Raw genomic sequence first — 26,270 nt, 5'->3', positions numbered from 1 at the left:
TCCCATAGTGGACAGCGCATATATGGAACGTTGCCATAACCTCAGGAAAGTTGCTTTATCCTCCTACACCTTTAGCATTAATCTTCCACCTACAGGCAACCACAGTTCTGACTTTAATCACTGCTGATTTGTTCTGCCTATTCCTGAACCTCATATAAAAGGAATACATATTTGGTTTTTAGAATGCAGATAATTACAGGCCAAGGATCAGTTTTACCTAATTTTTTTTTTTTTGAGACGGAGTTTTGCTCTTTTTTCCCAGGTTGGAGTGCAATGGTATGATGTCGGCTCACTGCAACCTCCGCCTCCCGGGTTCAAGTGATTCTCCTGCCTCAACCTTCCGAGTAGCTGGGATTACAGGCATGTGCTACCACGCCTGGCAAATTTTGTATTTTTTAGTAGAGACAGGGTTTCTCCATGTTGGCCAGGCTGGTCTGGAACTCCCGACCTCAGATGATCTGCCCATTTCGGCCTCCCAAAGTGCTGGGATTACAGGCATGAGCCACCGTGCCTGGCTCCAAGGATCAGTTTTAATAAACACAACAGATGATTTGGAAGCAAACAGTACTGCAGTCACACTTTGAGTACCAAATGTTCATCCCTGCACCATCTCCTCTGTGGGAGTCTGTGAAGAAAGAATACCTGGAGGTGCCAGGCGTGGTAGCTCACGCCTGTAATCCCAGCACTTTGGGAGGCCAAGGCGGGTAAATCACCTAAGGTCAGGAGTTCGAGACCAGCCTGGCCAACGTGGTGAAACCCCGTCTCTATTAAAAATATAAAAATTAGCCAGGCAAGGTGGTGGGCGCCTGTAATCCCAGCTACTCGGGAGGCTGAGGCAGGAGAATTGCTTGAACCTGGGAGGCAGAGGTTGCAGGGAGTCAAGATCGCATCATTGCTCTCCAGCCTGGGTGACATGAGCAAAACTGTGTCTCAAAAACAAACAAACAAACAAACAAAAATACCTGGAGGTCTTGGCTAAATGTGTCAGTCCCCAAAGCCCCGTAAACCAAAACCAGAGAGGAAACCACTTCACCTTCCCTTTTCACAATCAACTCATAAAAGCTCACCTCAGATTCTGTGGTTGTTCTTGGTAACTTAATGTGAGTGGCTTTGATCCCAATCTGCAAAACGGACATTAAAAGCAGGTAAATGGCAAGACAACTTGAGATATTGAACCATTTCTTTTACAGACATGACTAACAAAAAAGGAGGTGTTGGTCATCATTTCACCCTTATATGTTCTGAAGAATGAGTCCCTCACTTCAACCCATTCATCATTCACTTGTTAATTGCCACCACTGCACTTCAGCAATGTCATGCTCGCTATTCCTTGAGAAAGGAAATTAAATCTTGGGACCCCAAATTCATTAAGTCAAAGGGAAAAGCCAAGCTGGGAACTGGGTCATGCAAATCTGCCTCCCCCTTTTTGGTTCCTAAATAAGATGTTACAAGATGAAAAGCTACATGCCTCCCCCATATTTTGCCCACAAAGGAAATTCATAGGGAGCTGCAAGATCTTTATGATGTTTCTGTTAAAATTTCACCATGGCAATGTAAATCCCCCCAGCCCACTAGACACAAATGTATATCTGATTTTTCCCCTGCTCAATTCTGTTTATGTTATCTTATGTAAAATGCAGATTGCCTGCATTTTTCCTCTGCCCCACTTGTCTATATCGTCTTTTTTTTTTTTTTTGGATGGAGTTTCATTCTTATTGCCCAGGCTAGAGTGCAATGGCACAATCTCGGCTCACCACCACCTCCGCCTCCTAGGTTCAAGCGATTCTCCTGCCTCTGCCTCCCGAGTAGCTGGGATTAGCTGCCACGCCCGGCTAATTTTTTGTATTTTTAGTAGAGATGGGGTTTCTCCATGTTTCTTAGGCTGGTCTCAAACTCCCGACCTCAGGTGATCCACCCACCTCGGCCTCCCAAAGTGCTGGGATTACAGGCGTGAGCCACCGTGTCCAGCTGTCTGTCATCTTATGTAAAAAATGCAGATTCACTGAGCCAGACAAGGTCATGAATGACTATTTTTCCCTACCCACCTCTCACATGAAAATTGTGTACTTCACAATAACCCACCCTTTCCTCTTTAAATTTGGAGAACTCGAAATCATCTTCGGAGAAAGGCATAGACCTGTCTCCCAGGTGTGTCCTTAATTTTGGCAAATAAATCTCCTAAAATGATTGAGACTTGTCTTGTCACTTTTCTCAATTGACATCCTGCTCTTTGGGAAGAAAATCATTAATGAGAAAACAAAAACTCAAGGGCAAACCAGAGGCCACAGATCTAACCCACCCATTTCTGACTTGCAAAATAGATAAACTAATGTCTCCTGTGGGTGATAAAAGTTTTCACAGGGAGGACCAAAAAGGGCAAGGGGTAATCGATAGGACCCAGGTGGAGGTTGGGGAGGGTGATGGCACAGCTCTTCTGGCGTTACCTCTTCAGCAGCCTTCAGCTTCACATTTATATAAAGATTGGAATCATCTCTGTTGCCAACCTAGAATAATAAATGCATGCAAATCAGATGATTAGGGAAAGGCAAAGTGCACAGAAAAGCTTCTACAATTTTAGTTTTAATAAAAGAAATGTTTAATCATGCGACTCTTGTTGCAGAGAACTTTTACAGGAGTATAGGGAGGCTGTGGGGGCAGGCGGGATTATGTGAACATAGATGGTGTTACAGCCCCTCCCCTAAACAAGGCCCACCTGGTTCCCACTGCCAAACCCCAAACAGAAAGTAGAGGATATCTGCATCTGCACTGGAAACTAAGCAAGGATGTTGCAGGCCTACCAGAAACATGTGGGATTTCTGCTGCCATACCAGAAAAACAGAGTATGGAGGGCTGAGAAACTGTCATCAGGCAAGAAAAATGCCTGAGAGGCAGGAGCACCCAGAGGGCACATTCCACACATTCTGCCCCACCCCCAGGAGCAATGGAAAGCTCCCTGGCCCCGCCACACAGAGAATAGAAAGGAGGGTGGAAGGACCTCACTCTAGTTTACACAGAATAAACAGCCAGGCAAGACAAAGGGCAATCTGCTGGCCCCAACACAGAGAGGAGGCCAGTTGCAGCAACTCAGGTCTGTAATCCCTGCACTTTGGGAGGCCAAGAGAGGAGGATCATTTGAGCCCAGGAGTTCGAGACCAGCCTGGGCAACATAGCGAGACCCCCCCCACCCCCATCTTTACAAAAAATTAGCCAGGCGTGGTGGTGCATGCCTGTAGTCCCAGCACTCGGGAGGCCAAGGTGGGAGGGTTACTTGAGGTCAAGAGTTTTGCCATGATTGCACCAGTGCACAGTGAGTCATGGTACTATGCCTGGGCAGCCTGGGCAACAGAGAGACACCTTGTCTCTTAAAAAAAAAAAGAGAGACAGGGAGAAACTTGTAGTGCAGAGGCAAAATCCTTTGAACCACCAAGCTGTGTCTCACTATGTTCCCTCCGTTTCTTTGACTATGAACATATTTATAGTTTATCATTATAACCATTTATTTGTAAAATTTTATGGTACTAATATTTTTTCATGCTCCAGTGGTTGGTATTTCTCCTTCTCAAGGTTGATATATGCTACCATAAGTTGTGTTTCTCCCAAAATTGCAGAGGGTATCACAGAGGGAAAGGTGGTGGTCCCTTCATATCAAAGATAACTGAAGCATAGCTCCTTTTAACAGGACCATGGCAAAGAAAGAAGCCAGCTTTTCTAACAGAGGATTTTCTGACCTTGTCATATTGGTGCTATTACTGGACGCTCCCCTCAGATCTCAGGACATGGCCTGAATCTTAGCTTCAGTTGTCCCTTATACAGACAGTTCTCAGTTTTGTGGTGCTAATTTGAATTGCAAGAGCCAGAAGAGTCCTTTGAGGGGAATTCCACTTTTTTTTTAATGGGTTATTTTTATCTAAGTACATTAGATACTTCTTGTAGGGGCTTCCCTAGACTTTTAGTGCCTCTCATGTTTCCTCTTTGGTCACTTTCTATGTATGTTCTTAGCCCCACCATCCAACCCTCACTGGTTCAGTTACCAGATTTGATACATTCCGGAATTTTTAGATCAAAGTAGGAAAGGAGGTGGTTCTAAATACAAAAGTATTATTTTTTTTACAATTTCATTCATATTTATACCTACCACTAGTTATTTAGTCTTAACTCTGAGATTAAATTGTTTTATCACTTGCTGCCAGTAAGGAAGCCACAACTTCTCTGTTCTAGAATTTATCTTCATTCATGTTTCAGGTAAGTGAAATGTAACTATAAGTCACTTTTCCAGGAAAGGTAGGTGGACATGTTTCTAAGTCTGTATAACTGAAAATATTTTTCTGCTGTCCCTTGCACTTGACTGGCCTTGCCTGATTTGGAGTGACAGCATTTTCCTTCGGAGATGTTGTCTTTGGCATCTAATGTCACACAGGAGAAGTCTGAAGTCTCTCGCTGTTGTTGTTCCTTTACATGTAACTGTTTTCAGCCTGAATATTTCTGAAGGAGTTTGTCTAAAACACTAAAACTACAACCAGTTCCAGAAAGAAAACTTAATAGTTATAGTTATGAGCATATGTCAAAGTTTTATTGGAAAAGACATCTAAAAGCCAATTCAAAGAGTCACTCTTAGTATAGGTTTTATTTATTTATTTATTTATTTATTTATTTATTTATTTATTTATTATTTTTGAGACAGGGTCTTACTCTGCCACCCAGCCTAGAGTACAGCAGCATGATCATGGCTCACTGCAGCCTGCAACTCCTAGGCTCAAGCAATCCTCCCACCTCAGCTTCCCAAGAAGCTGGGACTACAAGTACACACTGCCACAAACAGCCAATTTTTGTATTTTTTGTAGAAATGGGGTTTCTCTATTGCCCAGGCTGGTCTCAAACACCTTGGCTTAAGCAATCCTCCTGCCTCAGCCTGCCAAAGTGCTAGGTAGGCGTGAGCCACCACACTTGGCCAGTATAGGCATTTTATAGGGGAAAGTGGTTATAGAACCATTGATAGACTAGATGCAAAAAGAATGTTTAAAGAACATGTATTCTGGCCGGGCGTGGTGGCTCACGCCTGTAATCTCAGCACTTTGGGAGGCCAAGGCGGGCGGATCACTTAAGGTCAGGAGTTCGAGACTAGCCTGGCCAAGATGGTGAAACCCCGTCTATACTAAAAATACAAATATTAGCCAGGCGTGATGGTGTGCACCTGTAATCCCAGCTACCTGGGAAGCTGAGGCAGGAGAATCCCTTGAACCCAGGAGGCAGAGGTTGCAGTGAGCCAAGATCATGCCATTGCACTGCAGCCTGGGCGACAAGAGTGAAACTCCATCTCAAAAAAAAAAAAAGAATGCTGATTTCTTCCTTGAAGGTGGCTGAGTACTACATCATCCAAAAAGATCCTATTCCAGAACAGGTTAGGGACGCTTTTTTTATACCAGGAGTCTGCAAACTGTTTCTGTAGAGGGGCAGACGGTGTATATTTTAGGCTTTGTGGGACACATACCGTGTCACAGCAGCTGCTGCTATTGCTTTTTTAACTCTTTATAAACTGGGCAGCATTTGGATACGGGCCACAGTTTACTAATCTGTGTTCTACACCGTGAGATATCTTGGGTATTGGTCTACTGGTTCATTTTTCTTTCTGTTTCAGAAACCTTATGAAGATACAGGCTAGTTGAGTTTATTAACTGTAGTCTGTCCATGTATTTTGTGAGGACTGAATGAGTTACTATACATAAAGCACTCTGAATAGTTCCTGAATACTGTTAAAAATCAGTTTTTTGGCCAGGTGTGGTGGCTCATGCCTATACTCCCAGCACTTTGGGAGGCCAAGGTGAGTGGATTGCTTGAGCCCAGGAGTTACAGCCAGCCTGGGCAACATATCGAAACCCCATCTCTACAAAAAATACAAAAATTAGCTGGGCATGGTGGTGTGCCTGTAGTCCCAGCTCACTTGGGAGGCTAAGGTGGGAGGATCCACTGGGGGACGGGGGAGGGCAGAGGTTGCAGTGAGCAGAGATCACATCACTGCACTCCAGCCTGCATGACAGAACAAGATTCTGACTCAAAAAAAAAAAAAAGAGAGAGCGAGAGATACTAATGAGGCTATGGGGCTGAGGCTGTATTTCTATCACCTTAGCACAAACTTTTTTTTTTTTTTTTTGAGACAAAGTCTTGCTCTGTCACCCAGGCTGGAGTGCAATGACACGATTACAGCTCACTGCAGCCTCAACCTCCCGGGCTTAAGCAATCCTCCCACCTCAGCCTCCCCAGTAGTGGGGACTACAGGCAAGCACCACCACAACCAGCTAGTTTTTGTATTTTTTTGGAGACAAAGTCTCTCTATGTTGCCCAGGCTGGTCTCGAACTCCTGGACTCACGCAATCCACTCGCCTTGGCCTCCTAAAGTGGTGGGATTACAGGCGTGAGCCACCATGCCTAGCCCATTAGTATCTCTTATAATGAAAAGTCAAGTCTTAATTTCCTATAAATATTCAGTTATTTGGGAAGTTACTCATCCATTTTATTAAAAAAAAAAATGAAAACTCAACTTTTAAATATATACTTGGGCCAGATCATGAATGTTCTTGAATGCATTGCTAAGGAATTAGAAAAACAAAGGGGAAGAACAAATGGGTTTTGGAGACAGATCTGGGTTCATTTCCTAGACTCAGTCCCTTCCTGACTGGCTTCGGGCAAGCTACCCAAGATCTTTCAGCATGAGTTACTATGGCTATAAGGGGACATCTCCTACCTCATAGGGTAGTTTAAAACATAGAACAATTAGAAATATAAACAAATAATTTGAATTATTGTAGACACTCTATATAAGTAGTACAGGTTGAAGATCCCTAACTCAAAAATCCAAAATCGGTCAGGTGCGGTGACTCGGCACTTTGGGAGGCCAAGGCAGGTGGATCACTTGAGCTCAGTTTGAGACTAGCCTGGGCAATATGGAGAAACTCTGTCTCAAATGCTAAAATTAGCTGGATGCCTATAGTCCCAGCTACTCAGGAGGCTGAGATGGGAGGATAGCTTGAGCCTGGGAGATCCAGGCTGCAATGAACTGTGATCACACCCCTGCACTCCAGCCTGGACAACAAAGTGAGACCCTGTCTCAAAACAAAAAACAAAAAACAAAAACACAAATAAAAAATGCTCCAAAATCAGAAACTTTGAGCACTGACAACGCCAAAAGTAGAAAATTCCATACCTGACCTCGTGTGATGGCTTATAGTCAAAACACAGTTAAAAGTACATTTCATGCAAAATATTATTAAAAATATATAAAATTAGCCAGGAGCAGTGGCTTATGTCCGGAATCCTAGCACTTTGAGAGGCCGAGGCAGGCGGATCACCTGAGGTCAGGAGTTCGAGACCAGCCTGGCCAACATGGTGAACCCTCATCTCAACTAAAAATACAAAAATTAGCCAGTCGTGGTGGAACACACCTGTAATCCCAGCTACTCAGGAGGCTGAGGCAATCAGTTGAACCCAGGGGGTGGAGGTTGCAGCGCACCGAGATCGTGCCATTGCACTCCAGCCTGGGCGACAAGAGCAAAACTCCATCTCAAAAAGTAAATAAATAAATAATAATAATAGTAATAATAATACACACACACACACATATATATATAAATTACCTTCAGTCTACAAGTATAAGGTATATAATGAAACATAAATAAATTTTGCTTTAGAATTGGATCTCATCCCTATGTATATACAGATTCCAAAATCTAAAACACTCTCGTCCCAAGCATTTCAGATAAGGGATACTCAACTTGTACTATCATTCTGGTAAAGGATGGAGAGTGAGTGTGGCTGGATAGATTGTGATCAGACTTGCACTTTAACAAGGGCTGCAATTGCAGTCAGGAGGACAGACAGGAGGTATACAGATAGAACCCCCAAATCATTAAGCAGGTGACTATAGTGGCCCCTGGGTTGGGAGAAATAGGAATCAAGGGGAGGCAACAGATTCCAAGAGTTGAAGAGAGGCACAATCAATAGGGCAATAGCCCCTAACTGGATGCAGGGAGTGAGGAAGAGAGCTCCTAAGGAGATAGCCTCAGGCTTCTAGCTCAGGGAATGTGGGAAGATGGTGGTGCCAGCACCAGAGCGAAAAAGACTAGAGGTCTGAGGCAGGGAGATGTGATTACAACATATTATATAAACCTTGTATCACAGAAAGCTGTTGACTCTGGTGCTGAAGTACAAAATTAAAAGATCCTACCACTGTTTTATCAGCAAGGACATAGGAGACGAGCTGTAGAACAGTGTTTATGTAATAAAAACATTTGTAATCAATAAATTTAAAAAACAAGGTTGGAAGTCAGTTTTTAAAATGGAGAAAAAAAAACACCCCCAATATTGCTTTAGAAAGGGTATACTTCTTGCCTATGACATTTACTTTTTCTACAACAAACAATTTGCAAAAATAAGCCAAGAAATAACCAGCCACCAAATGTACCAGTATACACCCACAACATATACTTTTGATTCTTAGTAATTTGCAAAAAAGGGAAAATCCACCACAGCAGAGAACATGCCAGGCAGAGAGTGACAGGCCTTCTGTGCTTTTCTTCTCAGCTAAGCCCTCTTAGACAAACAGCAGAGGAGGAGAGGGGAATATTTAAGTACTATTCACTTTGACTTTTTTTTTTTTTTTTAATTGAGACGGAGTCTTAGGCTGGAGTGCAGTGGCACAATCTCAGCTCACTGCAACCTCCGTCCCCCGGGTTCAAGCGATTCTCCTGCCTCAGCCTCCTGAGTAGCTGTGATCACAGGTGTGCACCACCACACCTGGCTAATTTTTGTATTTTGAGTAGAGATGAGTTCTCACCATGTTGGCCAGGCTAGTCTCAAACTCCTGACCTTAAGTGATCTACCCGCCTTAGCCTCCCAAAGTGCTGGGATTATAGGCGTGAGCCACCACACCATGCCCACCTTGACATTCTTGATGAACAAGGGATAGAAACTTAGCAAGGGATTAAATGATATATTGGAGACATACAAATAAAGAGATTGCGAAGGAGACTATGTCCAACTTGGGTGAAACTCTGATGGGAGTTTCAAATGAAAGCCCTGAGTTTCCTGTCATCCAAATCAAGATTGCAAACATTGCTTCATACATCTGTCCATAAAAATATTTATTGAATATCTCCCTACTGGGTGAATCTGGAGCTCAGGGAAGAAACACTGGATAGAGACCTAAATTTGGAAGCATTCCCTCCTGAAGCTATGGGACTGGGTGAGGTTACTTAGGGAAAGAATAAGATGGGGAAGAGATCTCAAGGGTGAGCCCCAAGGCATTCAAATGGTTTAGGTATTAGGGTGATGAGCAACAAGCAAAGGAGACTCGAAGGTGGGAAGGAAACCAGTGGTGTCCCAGACCAACAGCCTGGAGCTCAGAAGAAATCTAGATTTAGAAGTCACTGGCCTGATAGATGAAACTGCCTAAAATAATGGTTCTGATAATGTGGCCCACACACTCTTGAGGGACCCCAAGACCTTTTCAAAGATTTATGAGGGCCAGACTAGTTTCATAATAATACCACTACAATGTTGTTTGCCTTTTTCATTGTGTTAACGTCTGTACCGATGGTGCAAAAGCAATGGTGTGTAAGACTACTAGCGAACCAGCACAAATCAAGACAATGGCTTTGGACTAGTTGTCAAGGTATCCTTCACTACCACACACTCTCAGTAAAACTAAATGCCAGTTTCACTAGGACTGCCCTTGATGAAGAAATATACATTATTAATTTTCTTAAACTTCAACTTGGCCGAGCACAGTGGCTCATGCCTGTAATCCCAGGACTTTGTGAGGCCAAGGCGGGAGGATCACTTTGAGCCCAGGAGTTCGAGACTAGCCTGGGCAACAAGGCGAAAAACCGTCTCTACAAAAAAATACAAAAAATTAAGGCCAGGCACAGTAGCTCATGCCTATAATCCCAGCACTTTGGGAGGCTAAGATGGGAGGATCACTTTGGGTCCCAGAGTTCAAGACCAGCTAGGGCAACAAGGCAAAAAAAAATCTCTACAAAAAAATACAAAAAATTAAGGCTGGGCGCAGTGGCTCACACCTGTAATCTCAGCACTTTGGGAGGCTGAGGCAGGTGGATCATCTGAGGTCAAGAGTTCGAGACCAGCCTGGCCAAAATGGTGAAACCCTATCTCTACTAAAATTACAAAAATTAGCTGGGCATGGCACCTGTAATCCCAGCTACTCCGGAGGCTGAGGCATGAGAATCACTTGAACCCAGGAGGCAAAGGTGCAGTGAGCTGAGCTTATGTCATTACATTCCAGCCTGGGGGATAAAGTGAGATTCTATTTCAAAAAAAAAAAAAAAAATTAGCAGGGTGTGATGGCAGGTGCCTGTAATCCCAGCTACTCAGGAGGCCGAGGCAGGAGAATTGCATGAACCTGGGAGCGGAGGCTGCAATAAGCCAAGATTGCGCCAGTGCACTCCAGCCTGGGCAACAGAGCAAGACTCCATCTCAAAAAAAAAAAAAAAAAAAAATTAGGCATGGTGGTGCATGCCTGTAATCCCAGCTACTCTGGAGGCTGAGTGGGAGGATCACTTGAGCCTGGGAGATGAAGGTTGCAGTGAACCGAGATTGTGCCACTGCACTGAGTAACAGTAAAACTCTGTCTCAAAAAAGTAAAATATATATATATATAAATAAACCTCAACTCTTGAGTGCATGTGTTTTTAATAGTCTATGTAAGGAATGAGAAGCACTCATAATGCACTTCTGCTATATACAGAAGTACAGTGGTTGTGGTTGTTACTAAAGCATTTGTGCTTTTTTTATTTTTATTTTTTTGAGACAAGGTCTCACTCTGTCACCCAAGCTGGAGTACAGTGGCATGAACACAACTCTCTGCAGCCTCGACTTCCTGGGCTCAAGTGATCTCCGGTCTCCCTCTCATGTAATTGGGACCACAGGTCTATACTACCACTCCTAGCTCATTTTTTAATTTTTTTGTAGAGATGGGGTCTCACTTTGTTGTCCAGGCTGCACTTGTGCTTTTTTGCCTTGTTAGCTGAAACAGATGCATTTTTATATGAAACACCTACTTGAAATTTTTCAACAACTGACAAGCAATGATTATTCAGGCTTGAGTATTTGACAAATATTTTCTCAAAAATGAATAAAGTGAAACTGGTATTTCAAGGGAAACAATTAATTGTATTTGTTGCCAATGATAAAATGTGAGTTTTTGGGTGAAAATTAAAATTTTTTATGCACCCCTGTGAGCTTGACAGCTTCTCAATACTTGAAAACTTCTCTGATGAGCTTGTTGGTGATGTTAATGATTCCAATTCTTTCATATTGCATAATGAAATGTTAACATTTGGAAGATCTGCATAATTCCGGGAACTATTATTTTCCAAATGAGGAACAAAGGATGTTACAAAACCATGCATGGGGTAAATATTCATTCCAAATGTAACATTTTGATGTAACAAAGTGTGCAAGTCTGAGAAGATGTAACAAAGTATCAAAGTTCACTGATAGAGTTTCAGATTCTAGATTGCAACTAATCTTTTAAAATTTACTTACTGAGTCCTGGTACAACATCAAAGAAAAATACCCACAATTACCTGGAAAGACTATTAAAAAAATTCTTCTCTTTTATAGCTACACATCTGTATGAAGCCAAATTTTCTCCATATATTTCAATCAAACCAGCACACAGCAAAAAACTGAATGCAGAGGCAGATAGGACTCCAGCTCTCTTCTACTAAGCCATACAGGAAAGAGGTGTGCACAAATACAATGCCCCTCTTTTCACTAAATTTTCTTTTTTAAAAAGTTTTTGTTCCATAAAATGTTATTTATGTTAACATATAATAAATGAGCTTACTATTGGCATTTTTAAATGAATAAACATTTTAAAAACTTCCTAATTTCTTTTCTTTTTTTTTTTTTTTTTGAGACGGAATCTCTCTCTGTCACCCAGGCTGGAGTGCAGTGGCACAATCTTGGCTCACTGCAACCTCCACCTCCCGGGTTCTAGTGATTCTCCTGCCTCAGCCTCCGGAGTAGCTGGGATTAGAGGCGCCCACCACCACGCCCAGCTAATTTTTGTATTTTTAATAAAGATGGGGTTTCACCATGTTGGCCAGACTGGTCTCAAACTCCTGACCTCAGGTGATCTGCCCACCTCGGCCTCTCAAAGTGCTGGATTACACGCAGGAGCCACCATGTCCAGCCAAAACTTCCTAATTTCTAATATAGTAAACATTAATGGATAAATCTTTATAAACAATAGATTCTTGAGGTCTTACATCTTTAAGAGTGTAAACGGGGCCAGGTACAGTGGCTCACACCTATAATACCAATGCTTTGGCAGGCAGAGGCAGGAGGACTGCTTGAAGCCAGGAGTTCAACACTACAGTGAGCTATGATTGCACTACTACATTCCAGTCTGGCAACAGAGTAAGACCTTGTCTCTCAAAAGTAAATAAATAAATACATTAAATTAAAGAAAAAAAAGATTGTAAAGGGGCTCTACTAAAACCAAAGGTTAAGAGACACTGGCCTACAGAAAGGGTATCCACAGAGAAGAGCAGAGGGCCAGGATATGCCAACATTTAGAAGCTGAGCCAAAGAGGGGGAGCCTGTCAAGAGAGACTGAAAAGGCATGAGATTACACAACAGCCAAAAAAAAGGAGAAAAGTAGAGGGAGAGGTCTGAAATGATATTGAGAAATCAAGCAAAGACAACATTAATGGAAATATACTATCATAATACCTGTAATATTGCCAGGCCTGGTGTGAAACCAGGTACTTGCTCCTTCAACTGAGTGACTTGATTTTTCAGTCTCGCCCTTATTTGCCTAGAGAAAAAGGAAAGGGTGGGGTTAACACTGAATGTTTCAAGCACAAATAAGTGATGCAGATTATTAGGTGTATTTCTCTTTTATTTGTTTGTTTGTTTATTAACACAGGGTCTCGCTCTGTCACCCAGGCTGGGAGTACAGTGGCACAATCAAGGCTCACTGCAGCCTCGACTTCCTGGGCTCAAGCGATCCTTTCACCCCAGCCTCCTGAGTAGCTGGGACTTTACAGGTCTGTGCCACCACACCTGGCTAATTTTTGTACTTTTGGTAGAGATGGGGGTTCACCATTGCCCAAGCTGGTCTTGAATTCCTGGGCTCAAGCGATCTAGGACCTCGGCCTCCCAAAGTGCTGGGATTACAGGCCTGAGCTACTGCACCCGGCCTGTATTTCTCTTTTTTTTGAGACCAAGTTTTGCTCTCATTGCCCAGGCTGGAGTGCAATGGTGCGATCTCAGCTTACCACAACCTCCACCTCCCAGGTTCAAGCGATTCTCCTGCCTCAGCCTCCCGAGTAGCTAGGATTACAGGCATGCGCCACCACGCCCGGCTAATTTTGTATTTCTAGTAAATGCGGAGATTCTCTATGTTGGTCAAGCTGGTCTCGAACTCCCGACCTCAGGTGATCCCCCCAGCTCAGCTTCCCAAAGTGCTGGGATTACAAGCGTGAGCCACTGCACCCGGCCTGTATTTCTCTTTTAAATCAAAAACCAGGAGCAGGCAATGGTTCATGCCTGTAACCTCAGTACTTTGGGAAGCTAGGGCAAGAGGATTGCTTTAGAACAGGAGTTTAAGACTATCCTGGGTAACATAGTGAGACCCCATCTCTACAAAAAATAAAAAATTAGCTGGGAGTGGTGGCAGGCCCCTGTAGTCCCAGCTACTCAGGAGGCTGCAGCAGGAGGATGGCTGGAGCCCAGGAGGTTGAGGCTGCAGTGAGCTATGATGGTGCCATTGCATTCCAGCCTGGACGATAGAGCAAGACTGTCTCCATAAAAAAATAAAATAAAATAAAAACACCACTGAATGGACATTATCTGGTTTAATATGTACAGGAACTTCCCAACAATTTTCCAGGCCTCAAGTAGACGTGAATCTTTTTCTTTTTTCTTCTTTTTTCCTTTTTTTTTTTTTTTTTTGAGATGGGGACTCACTCTTGCCCAGCCTGGAGTGCAATAGTGCGATACCTGCTCACTGCAACCTCCACCTCCTGGGTTCAAGTGATTCTGCTGCCTCAGTCTCCTGAGTAGCTGAGATTACAGGCGCATGCCACCACGCCCGGCTAATTTTTGTATTTTTAGTAGAGATGGGGTTTCACCATGTTGGTCAGGCTGGTCTTGAACTCCTGACTTTGTGATCCACCCATCTCAGCCTCCCAGAGTGCTGGGATTACAGGAGTGAGCCACCGTTCCCGGCCACGTGGATCTTTTCTAACTCCTACTGACACTAACTGAGCCACAGGGTTCAGGGATAATTGAAAATGTATTAGTTGATGGCATTCAAAATCATATAGTAAATAAATGAAAACTTAGACCAACACTTCTAGAAAGTGCCGATCCTCATCTTTTTTCACATTTCCACTCTCCAGGTGCTGTCATGAAAAATTTTACAAGAACAAACTCAAGCACACACCTTTTGCTCAACTTGCACTAGATGACCACAGCGTATCCATATAAGGTTGAATGATAAATCAATGAATCCCACTCCAAATTCAGTATAAACTTACAAATTATATTCTAATTCACAAAGGAATTTTCTTTACAAAGAATTTAACACAAGGCTAAAAGTATAACCTCCTGCAGTCTCCTTATTAGAGTGAAAAAAAGTATAACCTCTTGCAAAACTAAGATGATCAATTTACCAACATACAACTTCTCAACAATACACTAGGATGTCAAGTAAATGAAATTACATCCATAAATACATATCTGAATAGCTCAACCCTGCCCAGTTATGATATATGATATAATGTTCAACTTGAACATGCTCTGTCCCTCTTGGAAAACCAGTTTTGTCATTTGTCATATGGACATTCACCAACAGCTCTTCCTTCATTCTGATTTGGTTACTCCCAGTTCCACTTCTCCACACGTCACAAAAAACTGACATAAACAGGCACACAAGAAATAGATTATTTGGACTGGCCTAGTAAACATCAAGAATGTTGAATGGTACAAGAAAGAAGTCATACCCAAGATTTTCAAATTTTATTTATTTATTTTATTTTTTGAGACAGGGTCTGGCTCTATCACCCAGGCTGGAGTGCAGTGATGCAATCACAGCTCATTGCAACCTCCACCTCCTGGGCTCAAGCCATCCTCCCACTTCAGCCTCCCAAGTAGCTGGGATTACAGGTGCACACCACCACACTCAGCTAATTTTTGTATTTTTTGTAGAGATGGGATTTTGCCATGTTGCCCAGGCTGATCTTAAACTCCTGAGCTCAAGTGATCCTCCCACCTTGGCCTCCCAAAAGTGCTGGGATTACAGTTATAAGCCACTGCACCCAGCTCAAATTTTATTTGTAGTTAGTGACTTTGTTTTTTCAAGTCAGTATTCTCTACAATAATATAGCTCAAAAGAAGAACAGACCATTGGAATTTTTTTTTTTTAACTGGGATTGGACCTGGTTAGAGGCCACAGTTCTGCTCTGAGACAAGGGAACAGGGAATACTGCAGTTTTCACTCCGCAGCAGTTCCAGCCCTAGCTGCTCCCCTGAATGACAACCAGATGTGGTACTGGGCATAGCTTAATAACCCTACACAGTCACCCAGGCTCTCTTTGGCCCGAAGTCTTATACAATCATTCTTGCTGAAATCCACTAGAAATTCCAATTCACTCTGTTTAACATCATGGCTGAATTTAAAATATTTAACATGTTATGACAGAGAAAAAAACACATTGCTAAAATATAACCTTTAACTCTTATTATGGATATAGAAAAATGAGTAAATAAAAATAAAATATAACATGGACATTTCAACAGAAGCTATATGGTAGGCAAAGGAGGCAGCATGAAATTTACATGATTAAAATAAAGCTGCCTTTAGACAACAAAAATGCTGAAATGTGCCATAAGCTTAGAGTAGTTCTCAAATAATTCTCAAAAGGCACAGGGAAAACACTTTTAGTAACTGATCAGAGAAGAAGCAAGAACATTCACCTTCAAAATACAGGGCTTCGGGCCAGGCATGATGGCTCACGCCTGCAATCCCAGCACTTTGGGAGGCCAAAGCAGGCAGATCACGAGGTCAGGAGTTCGAGACCAGCCTGGCCAATATGGTGAAACCCCGTCTCCACTAAAAAATACAAAAAATTAGCCAGGCGTGGTGGCACGCGCCTGTAGTCTCAGCTACTCAGGAGGCTGAGGCAGGAGAATCGCTTGAACCCGGGAGGCGGAGGTTGCGGTGAGCAGAGATCGCGCCACTGCAGTCCAGCCTGGGCGACCCACTGAGACTCCGTCTCAAAACAAACAAACAACAACAAAAACAACAGGGCTTCTTCTTAAAAAAAAAAAAAAGGTCTTCTTCTAAACAAGGACACAATTTATCCCCCTGCCCCAATAGATTACTGTTATCAAATTATTATTATTATTTTTTTTGAGACGCAGTCTCGCTCTGCTCCGTCTCCCAGGCTGGAGTGCAGCGGCGCGATCTCGGCTCACTGCAAGCTTCGCCTCCCGGGTTCACGCCATTCTCCTGCCTCAGCCTCCTGAGTAGCTGGGACTACAGGCGCCCGTCACCACGCCCGGCTAATTTTTTTATTTTTTAGTAGAGACGGGGTTTCACCGTGTTAGCCAAGATGGTCTCGATCTCCTGACCTCGTGATCCGCCCACCTCGGCCTCCCAAAGTGCTGGGATTACAGGAGTGAGCCACAGCGCCCGGCTATTATAAGATTTTTAAAATGCAGAACGCAATTGTTTTATTTAATATGTTTTATTCCCATTTTGTTCATTTGTTGATTTATTTCATTTGTTCATTAACAATTTTTATACTACTAAAAAATACTTCGGCCGGGCACGGTGGCTCACGCCTATAATCCCAGCACTTTGGGAGGCTGAGGTGGGTGGATCACCTGAGCTCGGGAGTTTGACACAGCCTGAGCGGTGAAACCCCGTCTCTACTAAAAATACAAAAAAAATATATATATATTAACTGGGAGCGGTGGCGCATGCCTGCAATCCCAGCTACTCGGGAGGCTGAGGCAGGAGAATCGCTTTAACCCGGGAGGCAGAGGTTGCGGTGAGCCGAGATCGCGTCATTGCACTCCAGCCTAGGCAACAAGAGTGAAACTCCATCTCAAAAAAAAAAAAAAACCTTCAAAAAATTTTTAAAAACTTAATATGTAGTTCCTTGTAAAAATAATTGTGATTGTAAGGCCACCTAGTGTTCCAAGAAATACATATATTTCAAATCGCTAGTCATTTAAGTCAAATTAAAACACCAAATTACCTTCTCGTTGAAAGAAAACTGATTTTCACCTATCACTAATATAGCAAAAGCTATATCAGTATACAAGACAGTCAATTGACAATAGTACTATTATTACATAAGAATATTTACCAAAAAAATTATTATAATTTAACCCAGACATTTACCAAATTTGACAGTTACCTCAAATACATATTTGAAAGCTTAATGTGAGGAAGCTATTTTATGCTTCATTGAAAGTTTATAATGTAAAGTTCTTCCATCCAATTCTCTCTAACTCAAAGCCCTAAGAAAGCAAAGGTAAACTGCTTGATATTTATAATATGAAAATAAGTCAGAATAGTATAAAATGTTAATGAATCCTATAATTCTTAGTGAGGGTAAAGTCCATCATTAATCCACACACACAATGACACAATAACTCACATTAAGCTTCTAGATCAGGGTTTTTCAATCTCAGCACCACTGACATTTGGACCAGATCATCCTTTGTTACGGGGACTATCCTGTGCACTGCAGGATGCTGGGCACCAGTCCTGGCCTCTACTGCTAGATGCCAATAGCACACCCCTTCCCCATATGACAACCCAAAAGACTCCAGGCATGCCCAATGCCCTGAGGTAGAGGGAGGAAAAAACTGCCCCATTTGACAACCTCTGATGTAATGCAATAAACGGACTAGGTTGGATTGGTTAAGGCTTTATAAAATTTAGGATTTTAAAAGTGGACCGTAAGTTCATTCAGAAAAAGGTCTCAAAAATAAAGAACCTTCGGAGTCCTGGTACAGGCAACCAAGTGTGGTAGGATTCCTGAACAATGAGGTCCCACCTCCCCTACCCCCACCCACTCAAGGATGAGGGGGTAGGCAGCATCTACTCAGATCCAACAAATTGATGGCATGAAGATAGACAGTACAGTATTGCTAAACTTTTCACACCTTTCAAAAAGTCAAGCATCCAGATTTTTATGTGTAACTACAGGCATAAGTGTGTTAAGAAGTAATCTAATGTTGTAAAGTAATAAATATGTTGAGAAGTAATCTAATTCTGTAAGCCAAACAAAAAACATTTGGCCTCTAGGCCACAATTTTATCACCTTCTGCCAGTAGCAAGAGTTATGAGACAAGACAGGGTTGGCTCTGAGTATGAAGATCTGTAAGAAGCGGTGCTTAACTATATGTCAACAAAGGAGAGTTGATGCCAGCGGGTCTGCTGGTGAGAACAGGTAGACCCCTAATTCTGACACTGAGAATTAGTCTCACTATTGGAGGATTACCTAACCATAGATCTGGCCACTAGAGCTGACTAGGGCTCCAATGAACAGCTCTAGGTCCCTTGCAGCCCTCTGGGTCATCAGAGCGGAATGTAGAAAGAATGGGGAAGGTAAGGGTTCTCCACTTGGAGGGAAGAACCTGCCAAGAGCTCGTAATGAGAAAAGCCTCACAAGGACCTGGCCTTCCTGCTTTTCAAAAAGACTAAAGAAAACCTTAGGTAGAAAAGGTTAGGTCTAAAAGGCTGCTTACTAAGGAGGGACTGGTATTTGGGCACCTAAACCCAAAGATCACTTATAATGTTAAGTCATTCATTGCAGTCAAGATTAAGTTCCTGACAGGCTCTGGCAAAACCTTTCACAGAAATGCTCCCTTATCTTCTGGGACCTCTCAAGCACCAGACACCAAGCAGTATGTCTCCCGTCCAGGCTTGTGGTGAGGGGCAAAGAAAAAAAAAAAGCTTAGCCAGCAAAGTAAGTAGGTCTGACCTGTCTCTAACCAGTCAAAATTGGACTATAACCTCAAAAATGACTTTTTGAAGAGAATCTGTTTGGGTGCTTCCCAACCAGACTGATGGGTGGAATGATTTCCTCACAATGGAAAGGCCTCAGGGAGAACCAAACCCAGGGTGTCTCCTGCTGGAGGGTAGAAGTTTGCAATTCCTTCTAGCAAGCCAATGACAAGCCCATGGTAGGGAAAGAAATGTACCTTTGAGCCTCTGCCACCTACCTTGGAACACCTGGGCAAGTCACTTAGCTTCTGGCTAAAGTGTCATAAACTGCAAAATTGAGGGGAAGGGTAGTAGCCGAGTGGCTGAGGAATCTTGACTGTGGCACCTTTAGCCACCCACTTCTTCAAGGTCAAGGATTTACAGGGTGCCAGAAGCTGCTTTTTGGTCAATTAAGGAGTGCAAAGGAGAGCCAACCGCACAGTGCAGGGGTAATGGGGGCCTTCTGCACTGTGGATGGGATGTCAAAGAAGCTTGTTTTGAGAGTCTTACATTCTTTTAATCCTTGGGGCAACCTCAGGAAGTAGACAGTTCTCATCATCCCTATTGCACAGAGAGGAAAGTGAAGCTAACTTTTCCAAGGCCACACAAGCATCCCTGCCCCTTAACCTCTATTCTACCAACCTCTACTGAGTCAATTAGAGGAGAAGGGAGCCATTTGCCTCCACTTCAAGGACCCTCCTCTGTACTAGGCCAGCTTTCCTTCTAGAAGATTCTTCATGCAAATAGGGGATGTAACAGGGAACCATAGACCCCTGCTCAAAACCCCACTACCCAAATCCCAAACTGCCTGATTCCAACCCCCCTGATGGACAAGGACAGACACTTATTTGCAAACCACATCCCCAATCAGGTGCCATGACCATAGTAGTTGGCTGCCAGCTCTGGGCTCTGCTGCACTATCGCTGCAACCTGCCCAACAGCCTGGCTGGGGTCCTAGCTGAAGGTCCCAGCCTCTCTGGAACTCTGACCTCTTCTGCACAGGCTTCCAGAATCAATCCAGCTATGACAGTCAAGGTTCCATGTAACTTTTGAGCAACCTGCACTTTGGAGTATATTACACGCAAATTTTTTTTTTTTTTTTTTTTTTTTTGAGATGGAGTTTTGCTCTTGTTGCCCAGGCTGGAGTGCAATGGCGCCATCTTGGCTCACTGTAACCTCCTCCTCCCAGGTTCAAGCCATTCTCCTGACTCAGCCTCTGGAGTAGCTGGGATTACAGGCATGCGCCACTACGCCCAGCTAATTTTGTATTTTTAGTAGAGATGGGGTTTCACCATGTTAGTCAGGCTGGTCTCCAACTCCTGACCTCAGATGATCCTCCTGCCTCGGCCTCCCAAAGTCCTAGGATTACAGGCATGAGCCACCACGCCCTGCCCAGACAAATCTTTTTAAGCACAAAAGGGCCTACATGTATTTAATCTACAGGACAAAGTAAAAGTCTTATCCATGTTAACTTAGTAACCAAGAAGACCTGCCCTTCACTATGGTAAGCAAATTATTTCCACAAAAACAGTTCTTCTAGCCCTGTAGCTAAATGTACAGCCAAGGTTCCAAACTTTTATCTTTTATCACTAGGATAAATTCCAATTTTAAGTCTCAAGATTATAAGCCAGCTCCCAAAGGTACAGGCTGGATAAACACAAACATCACTTTTTTATTCAATGAGTACTTTCTAAGTACCTATTTATTAAAACTTACCATGTACCAACGACTTCTGTAAATGCTTTATAGGTATTAAACTCATTTAATTCTAACAACCTTATGAGTTAGGTGACATTACTACCCCAATATACAGAAGCTAAGGCACAGAGGTAAATTGCATGACCCAATGATGCACAGAGAAGGAGGCAGCACCATGCTTAGGCTCTGGAGCTACCATCCACAGCGAGCTTACAAACATACCCAACTTGCCCTGCACTTGGCCAGCAAACACTCACAGCACCTACTCAAACCATCTGCCTCTTCACAACCAGTCTCTTTAGAAAGAAGACTTAATCAAGAAAAGTGCCACCAATGGAGAGAGCAGGCTTAATTATAGCAAACTAAGGGAAGGGAAAACCAAACAAATCATATAAATGTAGTAAGCCCCCCTTTGAAAGGCGCACTTATAGAACAACTATGCTTTCTTGCCTACAAAGCAAGGTGGATCTTCCAACACTAATGCACATCCTTCTCCCACTTTGCATAATCTTTTAAAAGACACCACCCTTCTGCCCAGGGCAGGGTCAGGTTCCTCTACTCAGGAGCCTCCACTCGGTCAGCTTCTCACAGGGCCATTGCCATTGACCCCCAAAGCAAAAATTTGCTAACTGGTGAGGACAAAGGTCTATGGCACAGGCTGTGTTTTTGGTCAGGAGCTATTTCCCTCACAACATTGGCAGGCTTAAGTCTCCACCTCCTTCAAGTCTTTGCCCGTAAGTCACTTTTACAAAGACTATGACTCCCATATTTAAAATTGCAGCCACCACGCCACAGACATTCCTGTCCCTCTTTTTTGCTCTGGTGTTCTCTTTGTGATTCCCACCAGTTCACAATGTGTTTCACCTATTTAAATGTCTGTCTCTACCCATCAGTATGCAAATTTCATGAGGGTAGGGATTTGGGCTGTTTTGTTCACTGTTAGACTCTCAGAGCTTTGAAGATTGCCTGGCTTAGGGGACACACACAGCTACCTGTTGAGTAAGTGAATAAATACCCACAAAGAACAGATACTTGTCTCTAACTCTCAGACCTTCCCCCAGTTGTCAAATTCAGGCTGCAACCTTAGAATTCCCCGTGAGGAAGAAATGGGGCTGTTACTTCCAAAGAAAGATAATTTGGCAACTAAATCCATCATTAAGTACCCAGTTTCCCACAGAGTAGAGCAGGTAGAGAAGGAATCTGGAATGCTGACCTTTGTCAATGTCCGGGCTCCCAGGAAGGTATAAAAGGAGAATAATAATAGAAGAGGACGAAAGTCAGGGATAGCATTCTCAGCAGGGAGGGAAACATGGTAATGAGAGGAAGGCTGTAAAGAAAAAGCAAAGCGCCGGTGGGGGCGCAGTGGCTCACGCCTGTAATCCTAGCACTTTAGGAGGTGGAGGTGGACAGATCACTTTTGAGGTCAGGAGTTCAAGACCAGCCTGACCGACATGGTGAAACCCCATCTCTACGAAAAATTCAAAAATTAGCCGGGCATGGTAGTGCATGCCTGTATTCCCAGCTACCTGGGAGGCTGAGGCGGGAGAATCATTTGAACCCAGGAGGCGGAGGTTACAGTGAGACAACATCATGCCATTGCACTCCAGCCTGAGCAACAGAGCGAGACCCCGTCTGAAAAAAAAAAAAAAAAAAAGAAAGAAAGAAAGAAAGAAAGAAAAGCTTATGAAATTCCTTTTAGCAAGTAGTAAGTGCTGATTAGAATGAAAAACATCACATACTGGGTGAAGACCTTAGTTTTAGTTGAGCCACTGCCATTCACCCTTGGACAAATCACACCACTTTTCTGGCCTCAAATGATTTCCTAATCCACTGGATGGAATGTGGGAAGTGGGCTGGATTTTTAAGAAATTCTAGGACCAGTGCGGTGGCTCATGCCTGTAATCCCAGCACTTCGGGAGGCCAAGGTGGGTGGATCACGTGGGGTCAGGAGTTACAGACCAGCCTGACCAACATGGTAAAAGCCCGTCTCTACTAAAAATACAAAAATTAGCCGGGCGGGGTGGCACACGCCCGTAATCTCAGCTACTTGGGAGGCTGAGGCAGGAGAATCGCTTGAACCTGGGAGGTGGAGGTTGCAGTGAGCCAAGATCATGCCATTGCACTCCAGCCTTGGCAACAAGAGTGAAACTCTGTCTCAAACAAACAAACAAACTAGCTGGACATGGTGGCAGATGCCTGTAATCCCAGCTACTTGGGAGGCTGAGGCAGGAGAATCACTTGAACCCAGGAGGCAGAGGTTGCAGTGAGCCGAGATCACGCCATTGTACTACAGTCTGGGCGAAAAGAGCGAAACTCCATCTCAAAAAAAGAAATTAGCTAGGCGTGATGGCGGGCACCTGTAATCCCAGCTACTCAGGAGGCTGATGTGAGAGAATTGTTTGAATGCAGGAGGCAGAGGTTGCAGTGAGCCAAGACTGGACACAGCAAGACTTCATCTCAAAAAAAAAAAAAAAAAAGATCTCAAGGCAGCAGCTACCATGTAAAAAAAAAAAAAAAAGATAATGAATCATTCATATATACATTAACTAATTACTGATTATTAATACAACATATATCGAATACTTATTATGTGCCAGGAAGAATTCTAAATGATCATCTGTTAGGAACCCATTTAATTCTACCAACATCCCAATGACCTAGACATTACTTTTACTTAACATTTGAGGAAACTTTGGCACAGAGAGGTTAATTAATTTGCTTAAAACCACACAAGTAGTAAGGCACGCAAGAGGGTTTCCAGGTGTTTAGGATATAGACAAAAATAAGACAATACATGTATTTGCCCTTATGGAGTTGATAAACATATTTAATTTGCTCTCCAATTAATGAAAGTATATTCAGTGAGCACCTATTCTCAGTACCGGCCTAGATGCATTATTATTGTACTAAATTATCTGCACTATTATTATGCACTAAATTATCTCTTCACAATCAGTCTTTCTAAAAGGAAGATTTTTATATTAAAACAAAAAGCCACTGGAAAAGGAAGTAAGTTTGAATACAAGCAAACAAAAAAGAAAAGTAAAGCAGAAATACAGTTTAGCAAGCCACATGTTGAAAAGCACTAAGCAGTAAGTATTGTGATTTCTTTTTTTTTTTTTTTTTTTAGATGGAGTTTCGCTCTTGTTGCCCAGGCTGGAGTGCAATGGCGCATCTCAGCTCACTGCAACCTCTGCCCCCCAGGTTCAAGCGATTCTCCTGCCTCAGCCTCCCAAATAGCTGGGATTACAGGTGCCTGCCACCACACTCGGCTAATTTTTTGTATTTTTAGTAGAGATGGGGTTTCATCGTGTTGGATAGGCTGGTCTTGAACTCCAGACCTCAGGTGATCCACCCACCTCGGCCTCCCAAAGTGCTGGGATTACAGGCGTGAGCCACTGGGCCCGGCCTTTTCACCACCAATGACTTTGTAATTCACTCAAAAACCTATTACAAAGTTAGGAGTTACAGGACAATTACAATTTAGTAACTGCTGTGACTGGCAACAGTTACTTACATAACTGGTGATGTGAAAGGTCCCAAGAGCAAACTCAGTAAGGTCACACAGAATATATCTTTCCCTCCTTCATCTACTAGAGGGAAGATATCTTTCCCTCTTCCTTCTACTCTCATTTTTCCTCACCAGTCACCTCCCAGACAAAAAGCAGCCAGTGTTACTTCCTGGGAGTAAAGCTGGCAAAGATACCCACTAATTAAGCATTCAGATGTCCCGCAAGGGTAGAACAGGCAGAGGTCAAGTGGAATGCAGAAAATTCTCAGGACTCAGGAGCCAAATTAAGTTTCAAGTAACTCTAGGACCAGGGCAGAGAGATAGCTGTTAGAGAGAAGCACGAGATTGAAGAGAAAGGAAAAATGTATTAGATTTCACTTGGCGTATGATAAGACTATGGTATAGTGGGAAAAGCTATGAGCTGGAAGGACCCTCTGTCATTATCAGCCTTGTAGTCTTGTCAAGCCTAGTCACCTCACTAGTCTCCATCTACTCACCTCCAACTTAACGGGAATTAAGTAGATTGGATTTCTGAGTTCTGACTAGGGGGGGCTCCAGGAAGCCGCAACTACCCACTCTCCCGGCAGAAAGTCACCAGCAGCTGCGCGTTGGGGAGCACAGTCGGCACAGGACTTTTCCCCGAAGCACAGGAGCCAGCGGCTACAGCCACTAGGTAGTCCACTTGCAAACGCAGGTTGTGCCCGGGTTCTCTTTCTTTGGCTGCAGGTCTTCAGGTGTTATGGGCCTAACTCTTCCGCTACAAGTATCCCTCCCGCAAAAAATGGGTCCGGGGGACCTGCACACCCTCAGATCCCTCGTCCACAGCCCCACACTCAACAACAATGTCAGGTGCTTACGCGGAGATCTCCTTCCCGTTCAGGATTTCTGCTGGCGCCATGGCCTTTATTAGTCCGCTGCCCACGATGGACACCACCAATATCGAGGTTCCACTCCCTCCGCAGCCAAGCAGGACAACCCAACCCACGTGCTTAGGGACTGTGCAGGGGGATCACACTACTGCGCCTGCGCCCCTTCCCGCTTCTCCCCCGGCAGACGCGGTGGCGCATGCGCAGTTCGGAAGGACCTGAGTCCCTTAACTAAAGGAGAGCTAACAGGTCGGGGACTGCGGGACGGAAGAGGGAGGGGAAGATGAAGAAAATCGGTGATGAATGGCTGGCGGAAATGATTGGCGGGAAGAAAGAGCCAGTTCACAGTGCGCCTTTGTATTCGGCGGGAAACCCGGCCGAAGAAGGAGCTGGAAAGGACTCCGGAACCCGGCCCTAATTCCAGCCAATCAGGGAGTAGAGTTGCGGGGCGGGGCTGGGGCGGGACAGTCTCGCGGGAGACAGTTTCGCGGGTTCGGGAGGCGAGTCTCCGGTTTCCGTCCAGTCTCTGGGGACGTGGTGGCGGGGTCTGAATCGCCTGGCTTCCAGGGAGTTTTGGGCGGGTCCCCGCACGGGAGTGTGGCGGGCGCTGGACTCGACAGCAGATGTGGAACTGGAGACCTTGGCGCGCCCTCATACTTTGTCACACACCTACGCCACCAGAATGGGGTCGGGCCCCTCCGCGTTCTGCTCTGGAGGGCCTGGGTCTGGGCCCAGCATCGCGCTTTTAGAATCTCCTCAGCTGAATCTGACGCTCAGCCATAGGTGAAGCTTAGCCTGCTGTTTCAGGCCCCGCCGACCTGGAAGGAGTGTCAGAGCTGGAGCGCGCGTGGCCTCCTCGGTGTTGGGGTCACCCCGGGGTTGCCAGGGCTCAGGGAGGGTCGTAGTCTAGATTTTGTCACCCCCACGTCCCCGCCCCGCAGCAAGTCTGGGGTTTGAGAACTCACGCGGTCTTCATAAGCTAGATGCCAATTGACCCTCGAGGAGGGATGCTCCCTCCCCTTAAGCGTCCACGCTGGAGAAGGCATAAGATGGACAATTGCCTGGGGAGCCTGACAGGGCGGCGGCAGCTGGGATGCTGGAGAGGACTGGCCCTTTGAGTTACTGAGTCCAAGGAATATGCTTGCTCTGCTCTAGGAAACGCGCTCAG

The 26,270-nt window shown here is 44.2% G+C and overlaps 1 protein-coding gene across 2 annotated transcripts in view; it reads right to left on the bottom strand.

The window, feature by feature from the left end:
* The window catches only part of MTHFD1 (methylenetetrahydrofolate dehydrogenase, cyclohydrolase and formyltetrahydrofolate synthetase 1), a 71,702-nt gene extending 46,171 nt beyond the window's left edge, over positions 1-25,531 (bottom strand). Inside the window, exons 1-4 of one of the 2 annotated variants that reach the window (XM_054449833.1) lie at positions 25,094-25,531; positions 12,751-12,835; positions 2,445-2,504; positions 1,068-1,121 (exon numbers count right to left, since the gene is read on the bottom strand). In XM_054449833.1, the coding sequence (XP_054305808.1) occupies positions 1,068-1,121; positions 2,445-2,504; positions 12,751-12,835; positions 25,094-25,134 (240 nt within the window). In that variant the 5' untranslated portion in view covers positions 25,135-25,531. The remainder of the gene's footprint in view (positions 1-1,067; positions 1,122-2,444; positions 2,505-12,750; positions 12,836-25,093) is intronic. The other variant, XM_054449834.2, reaches the window with a different exon arrangement.
* Between the last annotated feature and the right edge of the window lie 739 nt (positions 25,532-26,270).

The sequence above is a fragment of the Pongo pygmaeus genome, chromosome 15, assembly GCF_028885625.2.
Source record: "Pongo pygmaeus isolate AG05252 chromosome 15, NHGRI_mPonPyg2-v2.0_pri, whole genome shotgun sequence".
Classification (NCBI taxonomy): domain Eukaryota; kingdom Metazoa; phylum Chordata; class Mammalia; order Primates; family Hominidae; genus Pongo; species Pongo pygmaeus.
The sequence above is the reverse complement of the archived record's forward strand: the minus strand, read 5'-3'. Positions and strand labels throughout refer to the sequence as shown.